The 25,324-nt window shown below is 45.2% G+C and overlaps 1 protein-coding gene across 1 annotated transcript in view; it reads right to left on the bottom strand.

The window, feature by feature from the left end:
• Nucleotides 1–1,802: 1,802 nt before the first annotated feature.
• FAM180A (family with sequence similarity 180 member A) overlaps nt 1,803–25,324 on the bottom strand; it is a 44,977-nt gene continuing 21,455 nt past the window's right edge. Inside the window, exons 4-5 of the mRNA XM_075342095.1 lie at nt 16,590–16,690; nt 1,803–5,044 (exon numbers count right to left, since the gene is read on the bottom strand). Of these exons, the coding sequence (XP_075198210.1) occupies nt 4,697–5,044; nt 16,590–16,690 (449 nt within the window). The 3' untranslated portion in view covers nt 1,803–4,696. The remainder of the gene's footprint in view (nt 5,045–16,589; nt 16,691–25,324) is intronic.

Raw genomic sequence — 25,324 nt, forward strand, 5'->3', positions numbered from 1 at the left:
AGAGATCTCACCAGAGGTCTCATATTCCAGAGGTCTCACCCGAGGTCTCATACTCCAGAGGTCTCATATTCTAGAGATCTCACCAGAGGTCTCATACTCCAGAGGTCTCATATTCTAGAGATCTCACCAGAGGTCTCATACTCCAGAGGTCTCATATTCTAGAGATCTCACCAGAGGTCTCATATTCCAGAGGTCTCACCCGAGGTCTCATACTCCAGAGGTCTCATATTCTAGAGATCTCACCAGAGGTCTCATATTCCAGAGGTCTCACCCGAGGTCTCATACTCCAGAGGTTTGATATTCTAGAGATCTCACCAGAGGTCTCATATTCCAGAGGTCTCACCCGAGGTCTCATACTCCAGAGGTCTCATATTCTAGAGATCTCACCAGAGGTCTCATATTCCAGAGGTCTCACCCGAGGTCTCATACTCCAGAGGTTTGATATTCTAGAGATCTCACCAGAGGTCTCATATTCCAGAGGTCTCACCCGAGGTCTCATACTCCAGAGGTCTCATATTCTAGAGATCTCACCAGAGGTCTCATATTCCAGAGGTCTCACCCGAGGTCTTATACTCCAGAGGTCTCATATTCCAGAGGTCTCACCTCTGGAACCCAAATCTATCCGAAGAATGTGGGTCCACTGACACCAGATGAACCCCAATGATTTACAATAGTCCTGCTTGTGTGAACGTGTCCTAACATGACAGAATTCGAGCTTTAGTTATAATTAGACAGGGGTGTAGATAGGGATGGAGGGACCAGATAGCAATGCTTAGGCTATGTGCGCACGCTGCGTTTTTTTCTGACCACAAAGATGCAGCGTTTTTGGCCCCCCAAAAAATCCACAAAAACGCATTAAAAAAAGCATGTGTTTTGTGCGTTTTTATGCCTTTTTTGATGCATTTTGCTGCGTTTTTTTGGGTGCGTTTTTCTCCATTACATTCAATGGGTGAAAAACGAAGGGAAAAACGCAAAAAGACTTGATATGTTGCTTCTTTGTGATCACCACAAAAACGCAGCAAAAAACAACCTGCAATGTGCGGACAGCAAAAATTAAATCTCATAGTAAAGGCTGGGGAATGAAATTCATGCAGTTTTGAGACCAAAACTGCACCCATAAAGCGCGCAAAAAAAGCGGCAAAAAAGGCAGCGTGTGCACATAGCCTTAAAGGGATTGTCCACTATTTTTATATGGATGATTTAACAGTAGAGGACAATGCATTAAATAAAAAACGTTTTCTAGAGAATATGTTCATGTTCACAACTTTAGATTTTCTACTGCAAGGAGGCAGAATTATCAAAACTGTCTCCATTGTCCATAGCAACCAATGCAGGTTTGCTTTTGCTTTCATTTCTCATAGCAACCAATCACAGAACAGGTTTCATTTTATCTTGATATCTCATAGCAACCAATCACAGGATAGGTTTCATTTTACCGTCATATCCCATAGAAACCAATTACAGCACAGGTTTCATTTAATCTTTATATCCCATAGAAACCAATTACAGTGAAGGTTTTATTTTACTTTGATTTCACATAGCATCCTATCACAGTGCAGGTTCCTCTTTATCATTTCCCATAGCAACCAATCACAGCACAGGTTGGATTTTACCTTCATAACCCATAGTAACCAATCACAGCGGAGGTTTCATTTTACCTTCATATTCCATAGTAACCAATCACAGCACAGGTTTCATTTTACCTGAGCTGCGATTTGTTGCTATGGACAACAGATTGTAAAAAATGAGGCCTAGTGTGTTTAATTGCAGCCATTCCCCACCAGGGGGCGCTCTACACCTACTTATTATTATAATATCGTCCTATAACATTTAATAAGGAGGAAATAAACGGCCATTGGTGTAAAATGAACCCGAAACTTCCTCCTGACACCCCTTGTATTGGATTTCACAGTGTCACAATACAATGTTCCCCTATATATATATGACCACATGGTGAACGCTCTCCGCTATACTACTACCTGTGGACGGTTTGCTTAGAAAGCCTTAGATCATAAGAAAAGATGGCGGCAACAGCTATAAACATTTTATTAAAGGAATAAAACAATGCAGAAAATGGCCGAGGGCCACACAGGACGTCTGTGCTGTACTGGTCCATATTGAGGAACACACGGATTTAAGAGATCCAGTAGATCCAGTCAGCTTTTCCAAACTTGTAGCCTCGACACATACAGTGCATTGAAAAAGTATTCATACCCCGTGAATTTTTCCATATTTTTTCACATTACACTCACAAACTTAGTTGCATTTATTTTATTACGATTTTATGTGATATAATAATAACAACACAGAGTACAAGTATTTGTGAAATGTAAAGAAAATTATAAAAGGGTTTATATGTTAAAAATTGAAATCTGAAAATTGTGACGTGCATTAGTATTCAGCCCCCTGAGTGAATACTTTATAGGAACACCTTGTGCTGCGATTACTGCTGCAAGTCTTTTGGGGGACGTCTCTGTTATTTTTGCCCCTTCTTTGCACACTGAGATTGGATGTAGACATCTGTGATCAGTAATTTTCCCGTCTTGTCACAGATTCACAGTGGATTTCAGTCTGGACTGTGACTGGACCGTTCACACACATGAATTCTTAATTGATCTAAACCCTCCATTGTAGCTCTGGCCGGATGTTTAGGGTCGTTGTCCTGCTGAAAGATGAACCTACGCCCCAATCTCAAGTCCTTTGCAGCCTCTAACAGGTTTTCTTCCAGGATTGCTCTGTATTTAGCGCCATCCATCTTCCCATCACATCTAACCAGTTTCCCTGCCCCTGCTGAAGAAAAGCCTCCCCACAGCAGGATACTGCCTCCACCATGTGTGATGGTGGTAATGGTGTTTTCAGGGTGATGTGCAGTGTAAGCTTTCTGCCACACATAACTCTAGGAATTTAGCCCAAAAAGTTCTTCTTCCACATGCTCGTTGTGTCCCCTGCATTTTTTTTTTTCAAACTGTTGGCAAACGCAACTTCTTACACTTTCAAAAATGTCTTTCGTGTTTCCAATCTTCTATAAAGACCCGATTTGTGGAGTATACAATTATTAATTCTCTTGTGGACAGATTCTCCCCCCTGATCTGTGATCTCTGGCTCCTCCAGTAACCATGGTCCTCTCGCCTGCTTCTCTCATTAGTACTCTCCTTCTTGGGATGTCAGTTTTGGTGGTCGGCCATGTCTTGGTAGGATTGTAGTTGTGCCTTACTCCTTCCATTTTTGGATGAGTGATTGAACAGTGCCTGTGAGATATTCAAAGCTTGGGCAATTTTTGTAACCTAACCCTGCGTTACTCTTCCCACTTTATCCCTGACCTGTCTGGTGTGCTCCTTGGCTTTCATGATGCTGTTTTCTCCCTGATGTCCTCACACAAACCTCTGAGGCCTTCATAGAACAAGAGATTACACACAGGGGGATTCAATTTACTAATTAGGTGATGAAAGCAATTGGTCAGACAGGATTTTATTTAGGGGTATCAGACGATAGGAGGCAGAATACAAATGTACGTCACAATTTTCAGATTTATATTTTCAAAATAATAAGAAACCAATGTGTAATTTCCTTTATACTTCACAAATACTTTCTACTCAGTGTTGGTATAGTACATAAAATACTTTTAAGTTTGTGGCTGTAATGTAAAAAAATGTGGAAAAGTTCACTTAATAGCAATACCTTTCATTGCACAGTATACTGTATATGGTAGATGATATATTCCAATAAAAGGAAAGGTTGATCTTTGATTATGTATTATATTCCAGAGCTGCACTCACTACTCTGCTGGTGCAGTCACTGTGTACATACATTACATTACTGATCCTGAGTTACATCCCCTACTATACTCCAGAGCTGCACTCACTATTCTGCTGGTGGAGTCACTGTGTACATGCATTACATTTCTGATCCTGAGCTACCTCCTGTATTATACTCCAGAGCTGCACTCACTATTCTGCTGGTAAAGTCACTGTGTACATACATTACAATACTAATCCTGAGCTACATCCACTATTATACTCCAGAGCTTCACTCACTATTCTGCTGGTGCACTCACTATGTACATACATTACTGATCATATACTGATCCTGAGTTAAATCCTTTATTATACTTCAGAGCTGCACTCACTATTCTGCTGGTGCAGTCACTGTGTACATACATTACATTACTGCTCCTGAGTTACCTCCTGTATTATACTCCAGAGCTGTACTCATTATTCTGCTGTTGCAGTCACTGTGTACATACATTACATTACTGCTCCTGAGTTACCTCCTGTATTATACTCCAGAGCTGCACTCACTATTGTTGTTTTTGTAAACTAGTCATCAGGACTGTACAATACCAGACGTAAAAATGACACTAAGCTGACTGAAAATCCCCATAACAGGGAGTAGGTGGCCCTTCACATTCTGGGCCGTACTTGTACAGGGCAGGCAGGGCTCGGGCTCAGCAGTGGCCGGGATCAGAGCTAACTTTAATCCAGGCCGTGTAATCCCTGTAAATTATTTTTTCACGTGGTCCCGGTTATTCAGGGGTTTGTCATGTCTGTGACCGTGGATAGCACCATTTAGAAACTTCTCCTCTGCCGTCTGAGGATCTATCTGCATTGCATTAAGCACAATAAATAATATTTTCTGATATACTGGAGGGCGTATGACAACATGCAGGGCTTTGTGGGGGGCAGTGAGACCCCCCAATTTAGCGTTCACTCCCCCTATTATAGGGAAACATCAAGTCTCTCCTCAGGGCTACGAAGAGCTTGGTGAGGGACTGCATCCAGAACTTCTGCTGGTTGCTGTTGTCTGTCTGCGATGTCTTCAGTGTCCCGTAGGCCATGGTCAGGAGTGTCCTCTCAAAGTCCTCCCTCTTCAGGGGTCCGGGAAGCTGAGATAATTTATCTCCCAATCTGAGGATCTCGGATATCGACTTTGGGATCACATCATTGCACACAACGTCAAAGGTGGAGGCCTTCCTAAGAGAGGACAGCTCCGGGTCCCGGAGAGTCAGCCGGTCGTCCTGGTCAATGCGGACTCCAGTAGATAAGAACTAGAAGAAGAAGGAGGATAGGAGTTACTTTATTCCTTTTTAATATTTATCTATCTATTATATATTTTTTTCGCTCGGACAGATGCACTACGGCTTATTTTCAGAGGATGTTGTGAGGCAAATCCCGGGATATGAAGATGAATTATGACTCCAGTCATAATCCCTCATCACTCCCTGGCAGTGCCCCCTCCCTTCTTGTTCTCAGTGTTCCACTTACACCTCCATGGCCATGTCCTGTGATATGGAGATGAGGTGGTGTGGGAACAATGGACACAGGATGACTCCCTGCCGTCACCCTGTAGTAGGAGCTGCTATCTAATTAGCAAGGCTCTGGAAGTATCCAGACAGAACGACTCCAGTAAAAAATGGTTCATATCTCGCAAGCCATATTTCCGATAAATATGGCAACCATAAAAATGGTGTCCCCGCATGCGGACGATGCCGGCACACCCTTTTTATGGGAGCAGGACATTGGGAAATGCCCCAGGCGTGATATCAGCCAATGGGGAACTGGCAGACAGGTCATGAGTCCCCTCGTTCTGTAGCTAAATTCATAACTGTCACAATGAGAGCATTGGCGTCCGCCTACGACGCTCCCAGGCAAAGTTATGGCCCATATTCCATGTTGTGGATTGTCCATAACTCCAGCCAGGGGTGGAGCAGTGCTCCCTCTGAGGTCACTAAGGTAGGAGGGGACCTGGATTTGCCCAGGTTGATAACCCTACTTCGGCCATTTTCCAGTGTTCTTTTCGCTGGGGGCACGTGTAGGAAACATCTGTGGGAAGGATCCTAGAAACCTGGGTACAGCGCCCCCCTGTGGCCAGACGCAACAAGGTAACTGCTGGAACTGTGTATGCCTGTTTGTAACCCATGCTTTGATTGTAACTGTACTCTGACATAACTGTATATTCTGTAGATTCCCTATTGTATATATTGTAGTTTCTAGTGTGCTTTAGGCTGATTAAATTATATAATTAATCTTGGGCTGTTCTGTTATCTCGATCTTGAATCCCACGTCTGTGTGTTCGGCTAATAGTTACCGTGAAGCGGTTGGTGGCAGCGAGTTGTGCCAAGGATTATTGTGGGGAGGCCAGTGAGATTCGGGAAGATATTATATATTCCGCCCGCGGAGGTCGGGGGAATATATACCCTACTCTCACCTGGGACCCTTCAATAATCGGCATAAGTAGTATAGCGGCCTCCTTGCTTATTGTCGGGCAATTCCATAATTGGCCTGACTATAAGAGGGGCGCTAGAGAGCGCGTCACGTGCTCTGTCTGTCGGTCGGGAGGTATAAAGGAGGGGTGACCCCCACTTGTTACCCCCCGATTGTGACGTACTGGTAGCCAGCGCGGGGGATTTCTGAGTGACCCCCCCCGGTGGTTTGTGACATATTGGTGGCATAGCGGTGGGATCGAGATAATAGTGTGTGTGAGTGTGAGACCCATACTCCCAGACACTAAAGACTGCCTGCAGCAGCTGTGGCTGCTGGGGTCTTCAGACTAGCTCAACACTAGAGTGTCAGAGTGCAGATACTGTAAGGTGTGTGGAGGCATCAGGTGTCAGTTCTGTGTCAGTGACCAAAAGTCTGCAAGAATGGCTGATGGCACCAGGAGCAGAGCTATGCAACTGGCCAATGCTAAGGCAGGAGCCGAAGAGAGGGAGGACGGTGCTGTGGACAGCAATGAGGAGGTTGCCCACGAGTCCTCCAGGAGCTCGACGCCAGAAAACCGTTCTGCCGAGGACATTGCGCAACCTGGCACTGCTGGACAAGATGAGGAGGAGCTCACCCAAGGTTCCTCAACGAGCCAGATGCCAGCCCTCCGCTCTGAAAGGGACAGTGAATCGCCTAGCTCTGCAGCGTGCCGCAGATCACCACGTGCCATTCCACCGAGCCTGGGAGGCTCGGATAGCCTTCTTCAAATGGCTATGGCCCTTCTCCAGGCTGGAGACCAGAAGGGCTACAAGGAACTCCTGGCAGAGCGCAGGGCAGAGCGGCAGGCAGCGCGTGACGCTGAGGCTGCGGAGCGGCACGCAGAGCGTGAGGCTGCGGAGCGAGAGCGGCAGGCAGCGCGTGAAGAGCGAGAGCGACAGGCAGACCGTGACTACCAGCTGCAGCTAGCTCAGCTCCGGCCCTCATCAGCCACATGTGACCTTCGAGACACCAAACTTCCAAAGGTCCGTGTTGAGGACTTCCCAGTGCTGGAGAAGGATGGAGACTTGGACTCTTTCTTGACTGCTTTTGAACGGACTTGCTTGCAGCACCATCTGGACAAGGACCAGTGGGCCAAATACCTGACCCCCCGTTTAAGGGGTAAGGCCCTGGATATCCTTGGGGACTTGCCTGCTGAGGCAGATCAGGGCTACGACACCATCAAGCGGGCCCTGATCCAACAGTACAACCTCACTCCAGAGTCCTACCGCAAGAAGTTCCGGAGCCTACAGAAGGGACCAAAGGACTCCTGGGCTGACCACCGGCGGGCACTTGCCCGAGCTGCCGACCACTGGACCCAAGGCCTGCAGCTTTCCACCGGACCGGAGATCCTGGACTTGTTCATCACGGAGCAACTCTTGTGGAACTGCCCTGAGGATCTCCGCCAGTTCGTCCGAGACCAGAAGCCAAAGGGGTCCACGGCTACAGCTGCCCTTGCCGATGACTACACCAACAACCGGGCCCCTGAGGCCAGGAGAGCGGCCACCAGCAGCACCTGGAGAGGGGGTAAGATGAATTCTGCGACTGCCCCACCTGCCCCTAGACTGCAGGGGGTGTCCCCCTCAACTCCCCTCTCCAGGCCCGTGGCAGAGCCAAGACGGTGCCACCAGTGCAACCTACCTGGACACTTCAAGGCCATGTGCCCTCAGCGTCCCAAGGCCCCGGCTCCGTCCCCGTCCCAAGGGCCGCCCAAGGTGTATTGTGTGGGTGGGGGTGGTGGTAGGTCCCTGGACAGCTTCCAACCTGTCACCGTCGGCCGGTCTGTGACCATAGGACTGCGAGACAGCGCCTCGGAGGTGACTCTGGTGCGGCCTGAGATGGTGTCCCCCCAAGACTTGATCCCTGGAAAAACCCTCGCTGTCTCCGGGATTGGAGGCATTGACCCGGCGCTGCCTGTTGCTGACATTTATGTGGACTGGGGCGCAGGGCGAGGGGTGAGGGAGGTGGGGGTAACTGATCGGATCCCTGCAAACGTGCTACTTGGGACAGATTTGGGGCAGATAACCTCCCAGTTTGGGCCCCCCCCAAGGGCTGAACCTTCAGCCAGTACTGACATGACTCCTGACAATGTTAATGTGTTATCTATGAATGATGTAAGGGAGGAGGGAGTGAACTCTGATATTTCTGCTTGCATAGACACCATAGACACACACGCAGCTGCGGCTGTGACAGGAGGGGAGGGGGTCAGAGAAAGGTGTGACAATGCCTCTACAAGTAACCAGCCTGTGAGCTGGGATCTGTTGCCCTCTGCAGGGATAAGCAGAGAGCAGGGTGCTGCAGGGGGAGGACCAGTGTGTGGGGTGGGGGCTACCACAGCAAATGTGGGGTCCCCAGAGATTTCACAGCGGGGTTCTGTTGCTGCAGGAGGGGAACAGGCAGGTGAGATTGGGGCCGGTCCAGGAGCGGAAGTGCTCCCAGGTAAGATCTCGGTGCATGGTTCCCCCACAACCGGGGTGTCAGGAAGCCAGGTAGGTCTGCCTGAACCGGCGACTTGGTCAGGAACGGAGGAGGAGCAGGCACGACCCACGGTCGCAGCGGCTGTGGCCGCTGTCACCCGCAGTGGGAGTGCTGGAAGCCAAGGGGCCTCCCGGAGGTCCGATAGCTCTTCCCCTTCTGACCAAGTGGCAGCCGAGTCAGGTGGAGGCCAGGACACAGGTCCCGGGGTACTGACTGAAGATGTGACAGTCTCGTCGATTCTGGCCACATCTAGTCAGGGGTTTCAGGCAGCGTTAGAAGCTGACGACAGCCTGAAAGCTCTTAAGGAGCAGGCGGCACAGCCTCCCTCGGACTCGGACCCGGAGCGAGTGGTCTGGGACCAAGGACGGCTGTACCGGGCCACGGTCCAGCAGGGTTCACCGGAGGCGTGGCCCAGGGACCGACAGTTGGTGGTACCCTATCCGTTCCGGACGGAGTTGTTGCGGATCGCACATGAGATTCCGATGGCCGGACACCTAGGGATCGCTAAGACCAAGGCCAGGTTAAACCAGCATTTCTACTGGCCAAAAATGGGGGCCGATGTGGCTGCCTACTGCCGTTCGTGTGAAACCTGTCAGAGAGTGGGGAAGGCGGGGCCACGCCCCAAAGCCCCACTGGTATCTCTGCCAATCATCGATGAGCCTTTCAGGAGGGTGGCTGTGGATCTGGTCGGCCCGCTGGCCATCCCCAGCAGCTCCGGGAAACGCTTCATACTGACGGTAGTGGACTATGCCACCCGGTACCCAGAAGCAGTGGCCTTGTCGTCCATTCGGGCTGACAAGGTGGCCACCGCATTGCTGGAGATTTTCTCCCGAGTGGGTTTTCCCCAGGAAATGCTCACTGACCGGGGGACCCAATTCATGTCCCAGCTGATGGAGGCCCTCTGTAAGCAAGTCCAGGTGCGACATCTGGTGGCCAGCCCGTACCATCCACAGACTAATGGCCTGTGCGAGCGGTTCAATGGCACCTTAAAGCAGATGCTTAAGATGTTGGTCGACTCCCATGGGCGTGACTGGGAGCGGTATCTCCCACACCTGTTATTTGCTTACCGGGAGGTTCCACAGGCCTCAACAGGATTCTCACCGTTTGAGCTCCTGTACGGGCGACGTGTGCGGGGCCCCCTGGCTCTGGTGAAAGAGGCTTGGGAAGGGGATTTGGCCACCCCTGGAGTGTCGGTTATCGAGTATGTCATGCGCTTCCGGGACAAAATGCAGGCCTTGACGCAACTGGTACACGACAATATGGCTCAAGCCCAGGCCGATCAGAAGCGTTGGTACGACCAGAACGCTTGTGAGAGGACCTACCAAGTGGGTCAAGAGGTGTGGGTACTGGTCCCCGTACCACAGGACAAGCTTCAGGCAGCCTGGGAAGGCCCATACCTCGTGTACCAGCAGCTCAACCCTGTGACGTACCTGGTCACCCTGGACCCTGCCCGTGGAAGGCGGAAGCCCTTCCATGTGAACATGATGAAGGCACATCATGAGCGGGAGGCATGTGCGCTCCCCGTGTGCAACCTGCCCGAGGAGGGAGAAGCGGAAACCCTCTTGGATATGCTAGCCCAGGTTAGGGCAGGCGGATCCATTGAGGATGTGGAGGTTGGCCACCAGCTCTTGGAAGACCAACGGTCCCAGCTGTGGGCCACCCTCCTCCCCTTCCGGGGGTTGTTTACCAACCAGCCCGGAAGGACTGACTTGGCTGTCCATCACGTGGACACTGGGGATCATCCCCCGATCCGGCGTTCAGCATATCGGGTCTCCCTGGAGGTGCAGCAACACATGCGCCAGGAGATTGACGAGATGCTGAAGCTGGGGGTGATCCAGGCATCCAACAGCGCTTGGGCCTCGCCTGTAGTCCTCGTCCCTAAGAAGGACCGAACCACTCGGTTCTGCGTGGACTACAGGGGGCTCAATGCTGTCACGGTCGCCGATGCGTACCCAATGCCACGCATCGATGACCTGCTCGATCAGTTGGCCGGGGCTCAGTACCTGACCATCATGGATCTGAGCCGGGGATATTGGCAGATCCCCCTGACTCGCAAGGCCAGGGAACGCTCTGCCTTTATTACCCCATTTGGACTATACGAGTCCACGGTGATGCCATTCGGGATGAGGAATGCCCCTGCCACTTTCCAGCGGATGGTCAACACCCTGCTCAAGGGACTTGAAGGGTACGCGGCCGCGTACCTAGATGACATTGCCGTCTTCAGTCCCACCTGGGAGGACCACCTAGAGCATCTAGCACAGGTGCTCAGGCGGATCCACCGGGCAGGTTTGACCATCAAGCCGGGAAAGTGTCAGCTGGCCATGAGCGAGGTCCAGTACCTCGGTCACCGGGTAGGCGGGAGAACACTGAAGCCCGAGCCTGAGAAAGTGGAAGCCATCGCATCCTGGCCCACCCCCAGGACCAAGAAGCAGGTGATGTCCTTCTTGGGGACCGCTGGGTACTATAGGAGGTTTGTTCCATGCTATAGTAGCCTGGCAAAGCCCTTGACGGACCTCACCAAGAAGAAGCTGCCCTCTGCAGTCGATTGGACAATGGACTGCGAGACAGCCTTCCGGGCCCTAAAGGACGCCCTGTCCAGCCCGCCCGTGCTACAGGCAGCCGACTTCACGCGGCCGTTTGTAGTACAGACCGACGCCAGTGACTTCGGCCTCGGTGCGGTGCTCAGCCAGGTGGACTCTGCGAGCCAAGAGCACCCAGTCTTGTACCTGAGCAGGAAGCTGTTACCAAGGGAAGTTGCCTATTCCACGATGGAGAAGGAGTGCCTGGCCATAGTGTGGGCCCTGCAGCGTCTGCAACCCTATCTATACGGGCGCCACTTCATCGTGGAGACGGACCACAATCCCCTCAGCTGGTTGCACACCGTCTCTGGGACGAATGGGCGATTGTTGCGATGGAGCCTTGCGCTCCAGCAATACAACTTCACCATTCGCCACAAAAGGGGCCGTGACCACGGTAACGCAGACGGGCTGTCCCGACAAGGAGAGGTCGCGGACGGGCGCACGGGGGAACACCGGAGTGTGCTGCCCCCTAGCGCCCTCAAAAGGGGGGAGTTGTGAGGCAAATCCCGGGATATGAAGATGAATTATGACTCCAGTCATAATCCCTCATCACTCCCTGGCAGTGCCCCCTCCCTTCTTGTTCTCAGTGTTCCACTTACACCTCCATGGCCATGTCCTGTGATATGGAGATGAGGTGGTGTGGGAACAATGGACACAGGATGACTCCCTGCCGTCACCCTGTAGTAGGAGCTGCTATCTAATTAGCAAGGCTCTGGAAGTATCCAGACAGAACGACTCCAGTAAAAAATGGTTCATATCTCGCAAGCCATATTTCCGATAAATATGGCAACCATAAAAATGGTGTCCCCGCATGCGGACGATGCCGGCACACCCTTTTTATGGGAGCAGGACATTGGGAAATGCCCCAGGCGTGATATCAGCCAATGGGGAACTGGCAGACAGGTCATGAGTCCCCTCGTTCTGTAGCTAAATTCATAACTGTCACAATGAGAGCATTGGCGTCCGCCTACGACGCTCCCAGGCAAAGTTATGGCCCATATTCCATGTTGTGGATTGTCCATAACTCCAGCCAGGGGTGGAGCAGTGCTCCCTCTGAGGTCACTAAGGTAGGAGGGGACCTGGATTTGCCCAGGTTGATAACCCTACTTCGGCCATTTTCCAGTGTTCTTTTCGCTGGGGGCACGTGTAGGAAACATCTGTGGGAAGGATCCTAGAAACCTGGGTACAGCGCCCCCCTGTGGCCAGACGCAACAAGGTAACTGCTGGAACTGTGTATGCCTGTTTGTAACCCATGCTTTGATTGTAACTGTACTCTGACATAACTGTATATTCTGTAGATTCCCTATTGTATATATTGTAGTTTCTAGTGTGCTTTAGGCTGATTAAATTATATAATTAATCTTGGGCTGTTCTGTTATCTCGATCTTGAATCCCACGTCTGTGTGTTCGGCTAATAGTTACCGTGAAGCGGTTGGTGGCAGCGAGTTGTGCCAAGGATTATTGTGGGGAGGCCAGTGAGATTCGGGAAGATATTATATATTCCGCCCGCGGAGGTCGGGGGAATATATACCCTACTCTCACCGGGGACCCTTCAATAATCGGCATAAGTAGTATAGCGGCCTCCTTGCTTATTGTCGGGCAATTCCATAATTGGCCTGACTATAAGAGGGGCGCTAGAGAGCGCGTCACGTGCTCTGTCTGTCGGTCGGGAGGTATAAAGGAGGGGTGACCCCCACTTGTTACCCCCCGATTGTGACGTACTGGTAGCCAGCGCGGGGGATTTCTGAGTGACCCCCCCGGTGGTTTGTGACAGATGTATTATATTTTTCCATGAAAAAAAAATCAACAATTATTCAAAACTAATCACATTATCATATTCTAGAGCATCATCATTACCTGCCGCTGTACCCTGCACTCCTAGCCAGACCCTATATAGGTTCCTCACCTGTCGCCGAGCAGGAACCTGAAGCCCTGATAACTCCCTACTATAGTTCTGGCTAGTGAGTGGGAAGGTAATGTTTACTAGACCCACAGCTGCACTAATACAACACATGGGTGGGTGAGACAAACTGGGAAAAACAACGAAAATGGAGAAAATACAACTTCAGGACGAATCCACAGCAGCTCTTCCACCAAGGCGGCCAGAATACAAATGGTTCTGTGTAATCAGCAAAGATTGCTGGGAAACCTTGCTACTTAAACACAAAGGGGCATGGCTACAAAGCAGCTGCAGCTGATCTGCACTGCTGGGAAGCTGCTGGCAGCAATACTGACATTAACTGTTAGAGAACCAAGAGAAATTAAACAACATATACAGTGGGGAAAAAAAGTATTTAGTCAGCCACCAATTGTGCAAGTTCTCCCACTTAAAAAGATGAGGTCGGCCTGTAATTGACATCATAGGTGACCACAACTAGGAGAGACAAAATGAGAAAACAAAGCCATAAAAAAAACCTTGTCTGATTTGGCAAGATTTTTTTTGCAACTTATGGTGGAAAATAAGTATTTAGTCGCCTAAAAACATGCAAGATTTCTGTCTCTCACAGACCTGTAACTTCTTCTTTAAGAGACTCCTCTGTCCTCCACTCATTACCTGTAGTAATGGCTCCTGTTTGAACTTGTTATAACAGACACCTGTCCACAACCTCAAACAGTCACACTCCAAACTCCACTATGGTGAAGACCAAAGAGCTGTTGAAGGACACCAGAAACAAAATTTTAGCCCTGCACCAGGCTGGGGAGACTGGATCTGCAATAGGCAAGCAGCTTGGTGTGATGAAATCAACTGTGGGAGCAATAAGAAAATGGAAGACATACAAGACCACTGATAGTCTCACTCGATCTGGAGCTCCACGCAAGATCTCACCTCGTGGGGTCAAAATGATCACAAGAACGGTGAGCAAAAATCCCAGAACCACACGGGGGACCTAGTGAATGACCTGTATAGAGCTGGGACCACCGTAACAGAGGCTATCATCAGTAACACACTACACCGCCAGGGACTCAGATCCTGCAGTGCCAGACGTGTTCGTTAAGCCAGTACATGTCCGGGCCCATCTGAAGTTTGCAATAGAGCATTTGGATTATCCAGAAGAGTATTGGGAGAATGTCATATAGTCTGATGAAACCAAAGTAGAACTGTTTGATAGAATCACAACTTGTCGTGTTTGGAGGAGACAGAATGCTGAGTTACGAAAGAATACCATACCTACTGTGAAGCATGAGGGTAGCAACATCATGCTTTGGGGCTGTTTCTCTGCAAAGGGACCAGGACGACTGATCCGTGTACATGAAAGAATGAATGGGACCATGTATCGTGAGATTTTGAGTGCAAACCTCCTTCCATCAGCAGGGGCATTGAAGATGAAACGTGGCTGCGTCTTTCAGCAAGATAATGATCCCAAGCACACCGCCAGGGCAATGAAGGAGTGGCTTCATAAGAAGCATATGAAGGTCCTGGAGTGGCCTAGCCAGTCTCCAGACCTGAACCCCGTAGAAAACCTTGGAGGGAGTTGAAAGTCCGTGTTGCCTAGCCACAGTCCCTAAACATCACTGATCTAGAGGAGATCTACATGGAGGAATGGGCCAACATACCACCAACAGTGTGTGCCAACCTTGTGAAGACAGAAAACATTTTACCTCTGTCATTGCCAACAAAGGATATATAATGAAATATTGAGATGAACTTTTGTTATTGACCAAATACTTATTTTCCACCATAATTTGCAAAAAGAATCTTCCCAAATCAGCCGCGGTTATTTTCTGGATTTGTTTTCTCATTTTGTCTCTCATAGTTGTGGTCACCTATGATGTCAATTACAGGCAAATCTCATCTTAATAAGTGGGAGAACGCGCACAATTGGTGGCTGACTAAATACTTTTTTACCCACTGTATATGTTGTTTCATTTCTCTTGGTTCTCTAACAGTTAATGACAGTATTGCTGCCAGCAGCTTCCCAGCAGTGCAGGTCAGCTGCAGCTGCTTTGTAGCCACGCCCCTTTGTGTTTAAGTAGCAAGGTTTCCCATCAATCTTTGCTGATTATACAAAACCATTTGTATTCTGGCCGCCTTGGTGGAAGGAGCTGCTGTGGATTCCTCCTGAAGTTGTATCTTATCCATTTTGGTTGTTTTCTCCCAGTTTGTCTTACTGTCTAGTAAACCTTAAGGCCCCGTCACACACAGAGATAAATCTTTGGCAGATCTGTGGTTGCAGTGAAATCATGGACATATTGTTCCATTTGTACACAGCCTCAAACCTGGCACTGATTGTCCACAATTTTACTGCAACCACAGATCTGCCGCAGATTTATCTCTGTGTGTGACAGGGCCTTTACCTTCCTACTCACTAGCCAAGACTATAGTAGGGAGTTTTCAGGACTTCAGGTTCCTGCTTGGTGACATGTGAATCTGGCTAGGAGTGCAGGGTACAGCGGCAAGTAATGTTGATGTTCCAGAATGTGATAATGTGATTGATTTGAATACATGTTGATTTTTTTGTTCGTGGGAAAATATAAGACATCCTCTGAAAATAAGCCCTAGCGCCTCATCTTCATAAGTGGGAGAACGAGCTCAACTGGGGGCTGACTAAATACTTTTTTCCCCACTGTAAATGTAGAGTCCAAAATGGAAATGAGGGATCACAACCGTAGTCTCCAAAAATAGAGAGACAACTGTGACATTACCACACCCCAAAAAATTAGAGTTGGCAAGTGAATGGGCTCTCACATACAGATCTGCACTGCTGTCAGGTCCCTTGCGTTCTACAGTGATTGGCTCCCCCTGGTGGCTGGAAGCAGTATCACTCACACGTAGGGATACTGGTACCCCATCTGTGTGTTAGAGCTGCAGTGCAATGTATCTGGAATGGCGAGGGACCTGACAGCGACGCAGATCTCTGTGTGAGAGCCCATCCACCATCAGCACTTGCCAACTGTAATTGTTTGTGGTCTATCTACATTGCCACGATAAAAGTGGTTGTCCTTTTTTTACTTAAAAGGAACCTATGATGTCCCCAAACGCTAACAACCTGCAGATATGGGGTTTATTACCAGATTATAGTGCTGGGGGTATTCCTTGGTACATTACTTGGCTTGGTTGACAAACATGGCCAGTTATGCACTGTGCTCTCATGTGACTACACAGTAAGACAGCTTTACTCATCAGGTGTCTGGGAAAGCTGAGTGGGCGCTGTACTACATATGGAGAGGTATATAAAGTATACCGCCACATCTCCTCACTGAGCCCCATCCGCCCGCGCTCCCCCAGCAATGCTTATAATGAGACCTTCCCTGTCATCAGCCCATGCTGGAAAGAATCTATAGATTTTCCACTGACCTCATAGAGCAGCTCCACCTCCGGCAGCGACATCTGAAAAACGGGGTCCAGGAGCTCAGCCGAGGAACGACGCACACGATGGGCGGATGGAAAAAACACGGCTGAGGGCACAAAAGAACAGGGTGTACAGTGAATGGATTGTTCCTGGTGCTTATACCCAGGTTATACCGGCTGGACATATATAATTATATACAGGGGATTCCCGGGTTATACCATCTGTACATATATAATTATATACAGGAGATACCCAGGTTATACCGGCTGTACATATATAATTATATACAGGAGATGCCCAGGTTATACCAGCTGTACATATATAATTATATACAGGAGATGCCCAGGTTATACCGGCTGTACATATATAATTATATACAGGAGATGCCCAGGTTATACCAGCTGTACATATATAATTATATACAGGAGATGCCCAGGTTATACCGGCTGTACATATATAATTATATACAGGAGATGCCCAGGTTATACCGGCTGTACATATATAATTATATACAGGAGATGTCCAGGTTATACCAGCTGTACATATATACTTATATACAGGAGATGCCCAGGTTATACCAGCTGTACATATATAATTATATACAGGAGATGCCCAGGTTATACCAGCTGTACATATATAATTATATACAGGAGATGCCCAGGTTATACCAGCTGTACATATATAATTATATACAGGAGATGCCCAGGTTATACTAGCTGTACATATATAATTATATACAGGAGATGCCCAGGTTATACCGGCTGGACATATATAATTATATACAGGAGATGCCCAGGTTATACCAGCTGTACATATATAATTATATACAGGAGATGCCCAGGTTATACCGGCTGGACATATATAATTATATACAGGAGATGCCCAGGTTATACCGGCTGTACATATATAATTATATACAGGAGATGCCCAGGTTATACCAGCTGTACATATATAATTATATACAGGAGATACCCAGGTTATACCAGCTGTACATATATAATTATATACAGGAGATGCCCAGGTTATACCAGCTGTACATATATAATTATATACAGGAGATACCCAGGTTATACCAGCTGTACATGTATAATTATATACAGAAGATGCCCAGGTTATATCAGCTGTACATATATAATTATATACAGAATATACCCAGGTTATACCTGCTGTACATATATAATTATATACAGGAGATGCCCAGGTTATACCGGCTGTACATATATAATTATATACAGGAGATACCCAGGTTATACCAGCTGTACATATATAATTATATACAGGAGATGCCCAGGTTATACCAGCTGTACATATATAATTATATACAGGAGATGCCCAGGTTATATCAGCTGTACATATATAATTATATACAGGAGATGCCCAGGTTATACTGGCTGTACATATATAATTATATACAGAAGATGCCCATGTTATATCAGCTGTACATATATAATTATATACAGAATATACCCAGGTGATACCAGCTGTACATATATAATTATATACAGGAGATGTCCAGGTTATACCAGCTGTACATATATAATTATATACAGGAGATGCCCGGGTTATACCAGCTGTACATACAGTTAGGTCCAGAAATATTTGGACAGTGACACAATTTTGGCGAGTTGGGCTCTGCATGCCACCACATTGGATTTGAAATGAAACCTCTACAACAGAATTCAAGTGCAGATTGTAACGTTTAATTTGAAGGTTTGAACAAAAATATCTGATAGAAATTGTAGGAATTGTCACATTTCTTTACAAACACTCCACATTTTAGGAGGTCAAAAGTAATTGGACAAATAAACCAAACCCAAACAAAATATTTTTATTTTCAATATTTTGTTGCGAATCCTTTGGAGGCAATCACTGCCTTAAGTCTGGAACCCATGGACATCACCAAACGCTGGGTTTCCTCCTTCTTAATGCTTTGCCAGGCCTTTACAGCCGCAGCCTTCAGGTCTTGCTTGTTTGTGGGTCTTTCCGTCTTAAGTCTGGATTTGAGCAAGTGAAATGCATGCTCAATTGGGTTAAGATCTGGTGATTGACTTGGCCATTGCAGAATGTTCCATTTTTTTGCACTCATGAACTCCTGGGTAGCTTTGGCTGTATGCTTGGGGTCATTGTCCATCTGTACTATGAAGCGCCGTCCGATCAACTTTGCGGCATTTGGCTGAATCTGGGCTGAAAGTATATCCCGGTACACTTCAGAATTCATCCGGCTACTCTTGTCTGCTGTTATGTCATCAATAAACACAAGTGACCCAGTGCCATTGAAAGCCATGCATGCCCATGCCATCACGTTGCCTCCACCATGTTTTACAGAGGATGTGGTGTGCCTTGGATCATGTGCCATTCCCTTTCTTCTCCAAACTTTTTTCTTCCCATCATTCTGGTACAGGTTGATCTTTGTCTCATCTGTCCAGAGAATACTTTTCCAGAACTGAGCTGGCTTCATGAGGTGTTTTTCAGCAAATGTAACTCTGGCCTGTCTATTTTTGGAATTGATGAATGGTTTGCATCTAGATGTGAACCCTTTGTATTTACTTTCATGGAGTCTTCTCTTTACTGTTGACTTAGAGACAGATACACCTACTTCACTGAGAGTGTTCTGGACTTCAGTTGATGTTGTGAACGGGTTCTTCTTCACCAAAGAAAGTATGCGGCGATCATCCACCACTGTTGTCATCCGTGGACGCCCAGGCCTTTTTGAGTTCCCAAGCTCACCAGTCAATTCCTTTTTTCTCAGAATGTACCCGACTGTTGATTTTGCTACTCCAAGCATGTCTGCTATCTCTCTGATGGATTTTTTCTTTTTTTTCAGCCTCAGGATGTTCTGCTTCACCTCAATTGAGAGTTCCTTAGACCGCATGTTGTCTGGTCACAGCAACAGCTTCCAAATGCAAAACCACACACCTGTAATCAACCCCAGACCTTTTAACTACTTCATTGATTACAGGTTAACGAGGGAGACGCCTTCAGAGTTAATTGCAGCCCTTAGAATCCCTTGTCCAATTACTTTTGGTCCCTTTAAAAAGAGGAGGCTATGCATTACAGAGCTATGATTCCTAAACCCTTTCTCCGATTTGGATGTGAAAACTCTCATATTGCAGCTGGGAGTGTGCACTTTCAGCCCATATTATATATATAATTGTATTTCTGAACATGTTTTTGTAAACAGCTAAAATAACAAAACTTGTGTCACTGTCCAAATATTTCTGGACCTAACTGTATATAACTATATACAGGAGATGCCCAGGTTATACCAGCTGTACATATATAATTATATACAGGAGATGCACAGGTTATACCGGCTGTACATATATAATTATATACAGGAGATACCCAGGTTATACCAGCTGTACATATATAATTATATACAGGAGATACCCAGGTTATACCAGCTGTACATATATAATTATATACAGGAGATACCCAGGTTATAGCAGCTGTACATATATAATTATATACAGGAGATACCCAGGTTATACCAGCTGTACATATATAATTATATACAGGAGATGTCCAGGTTATACCAGCTGTACATATATAACTATATACAGGAGATGCCCAGGTTATACCGGCTGTACATATATAACTATATACAGGAGATGCCCAGGTTATACCGGCTGTACATATATAATTATATACAGGAGATGCCAGGTTATACCGGCTGTACATATATAATTATATACAGGAGATGCCCAGGTTATACCAGCTGTACATATATAATTATATACAGGAGATGGCCAGGTTATACCGGCTGTACATATATAATTATATACAGGAGATGGCCAGGTTATACCGGCTACACATATATAATTATATACAGGAGATGCCCAGGTTATACCGGCTGTACATATATAATTATATACAGGAGATGGCCAGGTTATACCGGCTACACATATATAATTATATACAGGAGATGCCAGGTTATACCGGCTGTACATATATAATTATATACAGGAGATGCCTAGGTTATACCAGCTGTACATATATAATTATATACAGGAGATGCCCAGGTTATACCAGCTGTACATATATAATTATATACAGGAAATACCCAGGTTATACCAGCTGTACATATATAATTATATACAGGAGATGCCCAGGTTATACCGGCTGTACATATATAATTATATACAGGAGATGCCCAGGTTATACCAGCTGTACATATATAATTAGATACAGGAGATGGCCAGGTTATACCGGCTGTACATATATAATTATATACAGGAGATGGCCAGGTTATACCGGCTGTACATATATAATTATATACAGGAGATGCCCAGGTTATACCAGCTGTACATATATAATTATATACAGGAGATGCCCAGGTTATACCAGCTGTACATATATAATTATATACAGGAGATGGCCAGGTTATACCGGCTGTACATATATAATTATATACAGGAGATGCCCAGGTTATACCAGCTGTACATATATAATTATATACAGGAGATGTCCAGGTTATACCAGCTGTACATATATAATTATATACAGGAGATGCCCAGGTTATACCAGCTGTACACATATAATTATATACAGGAGATGCCCAGGTTATACCAGCTGTACACATATAATTATATACAGGAGATGTCCAGGTTATACCAGCTGTACATATATAATTATATACAGGAGATGGCCAGGTTATACCAGCTGTACATATATAATTATATACAGGAGATACCCAGGTTATACCGGCTGTACATATATAATTATATACAGGAGATACCCAGGTTATACCGGCTGTACATATATAATTATATACAGGAGATGCCCAGGTTATAGCAGCTGTACATATATAATTATATACAGGAGATACCCAGGTTATACCAGCTGTACACATATAATTATATACAGGAGATGTCCAGGTTATACCAGCTGTACATATATAATTATATACAGGAGATGGCCAGGTTATACCAGCTGTACATATATAATTATATACAGGAGATACCCAGGTTATACCGGCTGTACATATATAATTATATACAGGAGATGCCCAGGTTATACCAGCTGTACATATATAATTATATACAGGAGATGCCCAGGTTATACCAGCTGTACATATATAATTATATACAGGAGATACCCAGGTTATACCAGCTGTACATATATAATTATACACAGGAGATTCCCAGGTTATACCGGCTGTACATATATAATTATATACAGGAGATACACAGGTTATACCAGCTGTACACATATAATTATATACAGGAGATGCCCAGGTTATACCAGCTGTACACATATAATTATATACAGGAGATGTCCAGGTTATACCAGCTGTACATATATAATTATATACAGGAGATGGCCAGGTTATACCAGCTGTACATATATAATTATATACAGGAGATACCCAGGTTATACTGGCTGTACATATATAATTATATACAGGAGATGCCCAGGTTATACCAGCTGTACATATATAATTATATACAGGAGATGCCCAGGTTATACCAGCTGTACACATATAATTATATACAGGAGATGCCCAGGTTATACCAGCTGTACACATATAATTATATACAGGAGATGTCCAGGTTATACCAGCTGTACATATATAATTATATACAGGAGATACCCAGGTTATACCGGCTGTACATATATAATAATATACAGGAGATGCCCAGGTTATACCAGCTGTACATATATAATTATATACAGGAGATACCCAGGTTATACCAGCTGTACATATATAATTATATACAGGAGATACCCAGGTTATACCAGCTGTACATATATAATTATATACAGGAGATGGCCAGGTTATACCGGCTGTACATATATAATTATATACAGGAGATGCCCAGGTTATACCAGCTGTACATATATAATTATATACAGGAGATGCCCAGGTTATACCAGCTGTACATATATAATTATATACAGGAGATGCCCAGGTTATACCAGCTGTACATGTATAATTATATACCTGAGATGCCCAGGTTATACCAGCTGTACATATATAATTATATACAGGAGATGCCCAGGTTATACCGGCTGTACATATATAATTATATACAGGAGATGGCCAGGTTATACCGGCTGTACATATATAATTATATACAGGAGATGCCCAGGTTATACCAGCTGTACATATATAATTATATACAGGAGATGCCCAGGTTATACCAGCTGTACATATATAATTATATACAGGAGATGCCCAGGTTATACCAGCTGTACATATATAATTATATACAGGAGATGCCCAGGTTATACCAGCTGTACATATATAATTATATACAGGAGATGTCCAGGTTATACCAGCTGTACATATATAATTATATACAGGAGATGCCCAGGTTATACCAGCTGTACACATATAATTATATACAGGAGATGCCCAGGTTATACCAGCTGTACACATATAATTATATACAGGAGATGTCCAGGTTATACCAGCTGTACATATATAATTATATACAGGAGATGGCCAGGTTATACCAGCTGTACATATATAATTATATACAGGAGATACCCAGGTTATACCGGCTGTACATATATAATTATATACAGGAGATACCCAGGTTATACCGGCTGTACATATATAATTATATACAGGAGATGCCCAGGTTATAGCAGCTGTACATATATAATTATATACAGGAGATACCCAGGTTATACCAGCTGTACACATATAATTATATACAGGAGATGCCCAGGTTATACCAGCTGTACATATATAATTATATACAGGAGATGCCCAGGTTATAGCAGCTGTACATATATAATTATATACAGGAGATGCCCAGGTTATAGCAGCTGTACATATATAATTATATACAGGAGATACCCAGGTTATACCAGCTGTACACATATAATTATATACAGGAGATGCCCAGGTTATACCAGCTGTACACATATAATTATATACAGGAGATGCCCAGGTTATACCAGCTGTACACATATAATTATATACAGGAGATGTCCAGGTTATACCAGCTGTACATATATAATTATATACAGGAGATGGCCAGGTTATACCAGCTGTACATATATAATTATATACAGGAGATACCCAGGTTATACCGGCTGTACATATATAATTATATACAGGAGATGGCCAGGTTATACCGGCTGTACATATATAATTATATACAGGAGATGCCCAGGTTATACCAGCTGTACATATATAATTATATACAGGAGATGCCCAGGTTATACCAGCTGTACATATATAATTATATACAGGAGATGCCCAGGTTATACCAGCTGTACATATATAATTATATACAGGAGATGCCCAGGTTATACCAGCTGTACATATATAATTATATACAGGAGATGTCCAGGTTATACCAGCTGTACATATATAATTATATACAGGAGATGCCCAGGTTATACCAGCTGTACACATATAATTATATACAGGAGATGCCCAGGTTATACCAGCTGTACACATATAATTATATACAGGAGATGTCCAGGTTATACCAGCTGTACATATATAATTATATACAGGAGATGGCCAGGTTATACCAGCTGTACATATATAATTATATACAGGAGATACCCAGGTTATACCGGCTGTACATATATAATTATATACAGGAGATACCCAGGTTATACCGGCTGTACATATATAATTATATACAGGAGATGCCCAGGTTATAGCAGCTGTACATATATAATTATATACAGGAGATACCCAGGTTATACCAGCTGTACACATATAATTATATACAGGAGATGTCCAGGTTATACCAGCTGTACATATATAATTATATACAGGAGATGGCCAGGTTATACCAGCTGTACATATATAATTATATACAGGAGATACCCAGGTTATACCGGCTGTACATATATAATTATATACAGGAGATGCCCAGGTTATACCAGCTGTACATATATAATTATATACAGGAGATGCCCAGGTTATACCAGCTGTACATATATAATTATATACAGGAGATACCCAGGTTATACCAGCTGTACATATATAATTATACACAGGAGATTCCCAGGTTATACCGGCTGTACATATATAATTATATACAGGAGATACACAGGTTATACCAGCTGTACACATATAATTATATACAGGAGATGCCCAGGTTATACCAGCTGTACACATATAATTATATACAGGAGATGTCCAGGTTATACCAGCTGTACATATATAATTATATACAGGAGATGGCCAGGTTATACCAGCTGTACATATATAATTATATACAGGAGATACCCAGGTTATACTGGCTGTACATATATAATTATATACAGGAGATGCCCAGGTTATACCAGCTGTACATATATAATTATATACAGGAGATGCCCAGGTTATACCAGCTGTACACATATAATTATATACAGGAGATGCCCAGGTTATACCAGCTGTACACATATAATTATATACAGGAGATGTCCAGGTTATACCAGCTGTACATATATAATTATATACAGGAGATACCCAGGTTATACCGGCTGTACATATATAATAATATACAGGAGATGCCCAGGTTATACCAGCTGTACATATATAATTATATACAGGAGATACCCAGGTTATACCAGCTGTACATATATAATTATATACAGGAGATACCCAGGTTATACCAGCTGTACATATATAATTATATACAGGAGATGGCCAGGTTATACCGGCTGTACATATATAATTATATACAGGAGATGCCCAGGTTATACCAGCTGTACATATATAATTATATACAGGAGATGCCCAGGTTATACCAGCTGTACATATATAATTATATACAGGAGA

The sequence above is a fragment of the Anomaloglossus baeobatrachus genome, chromosome 4 (assembly GCF_048569485.1).
Source record: "Anomaloglossus baeobatrachus isolate aAnoBae1 chromosome 4, aAnoBae1.hap1, whole genome shotgun sequence".
NCBI classification, from domain to species: Eukaryota; Metazoa; Chordata; class Amphibia; order Anura; family Aromobatidae; genus Anomaloglossus; species Anomaloglossus baeobatrachus.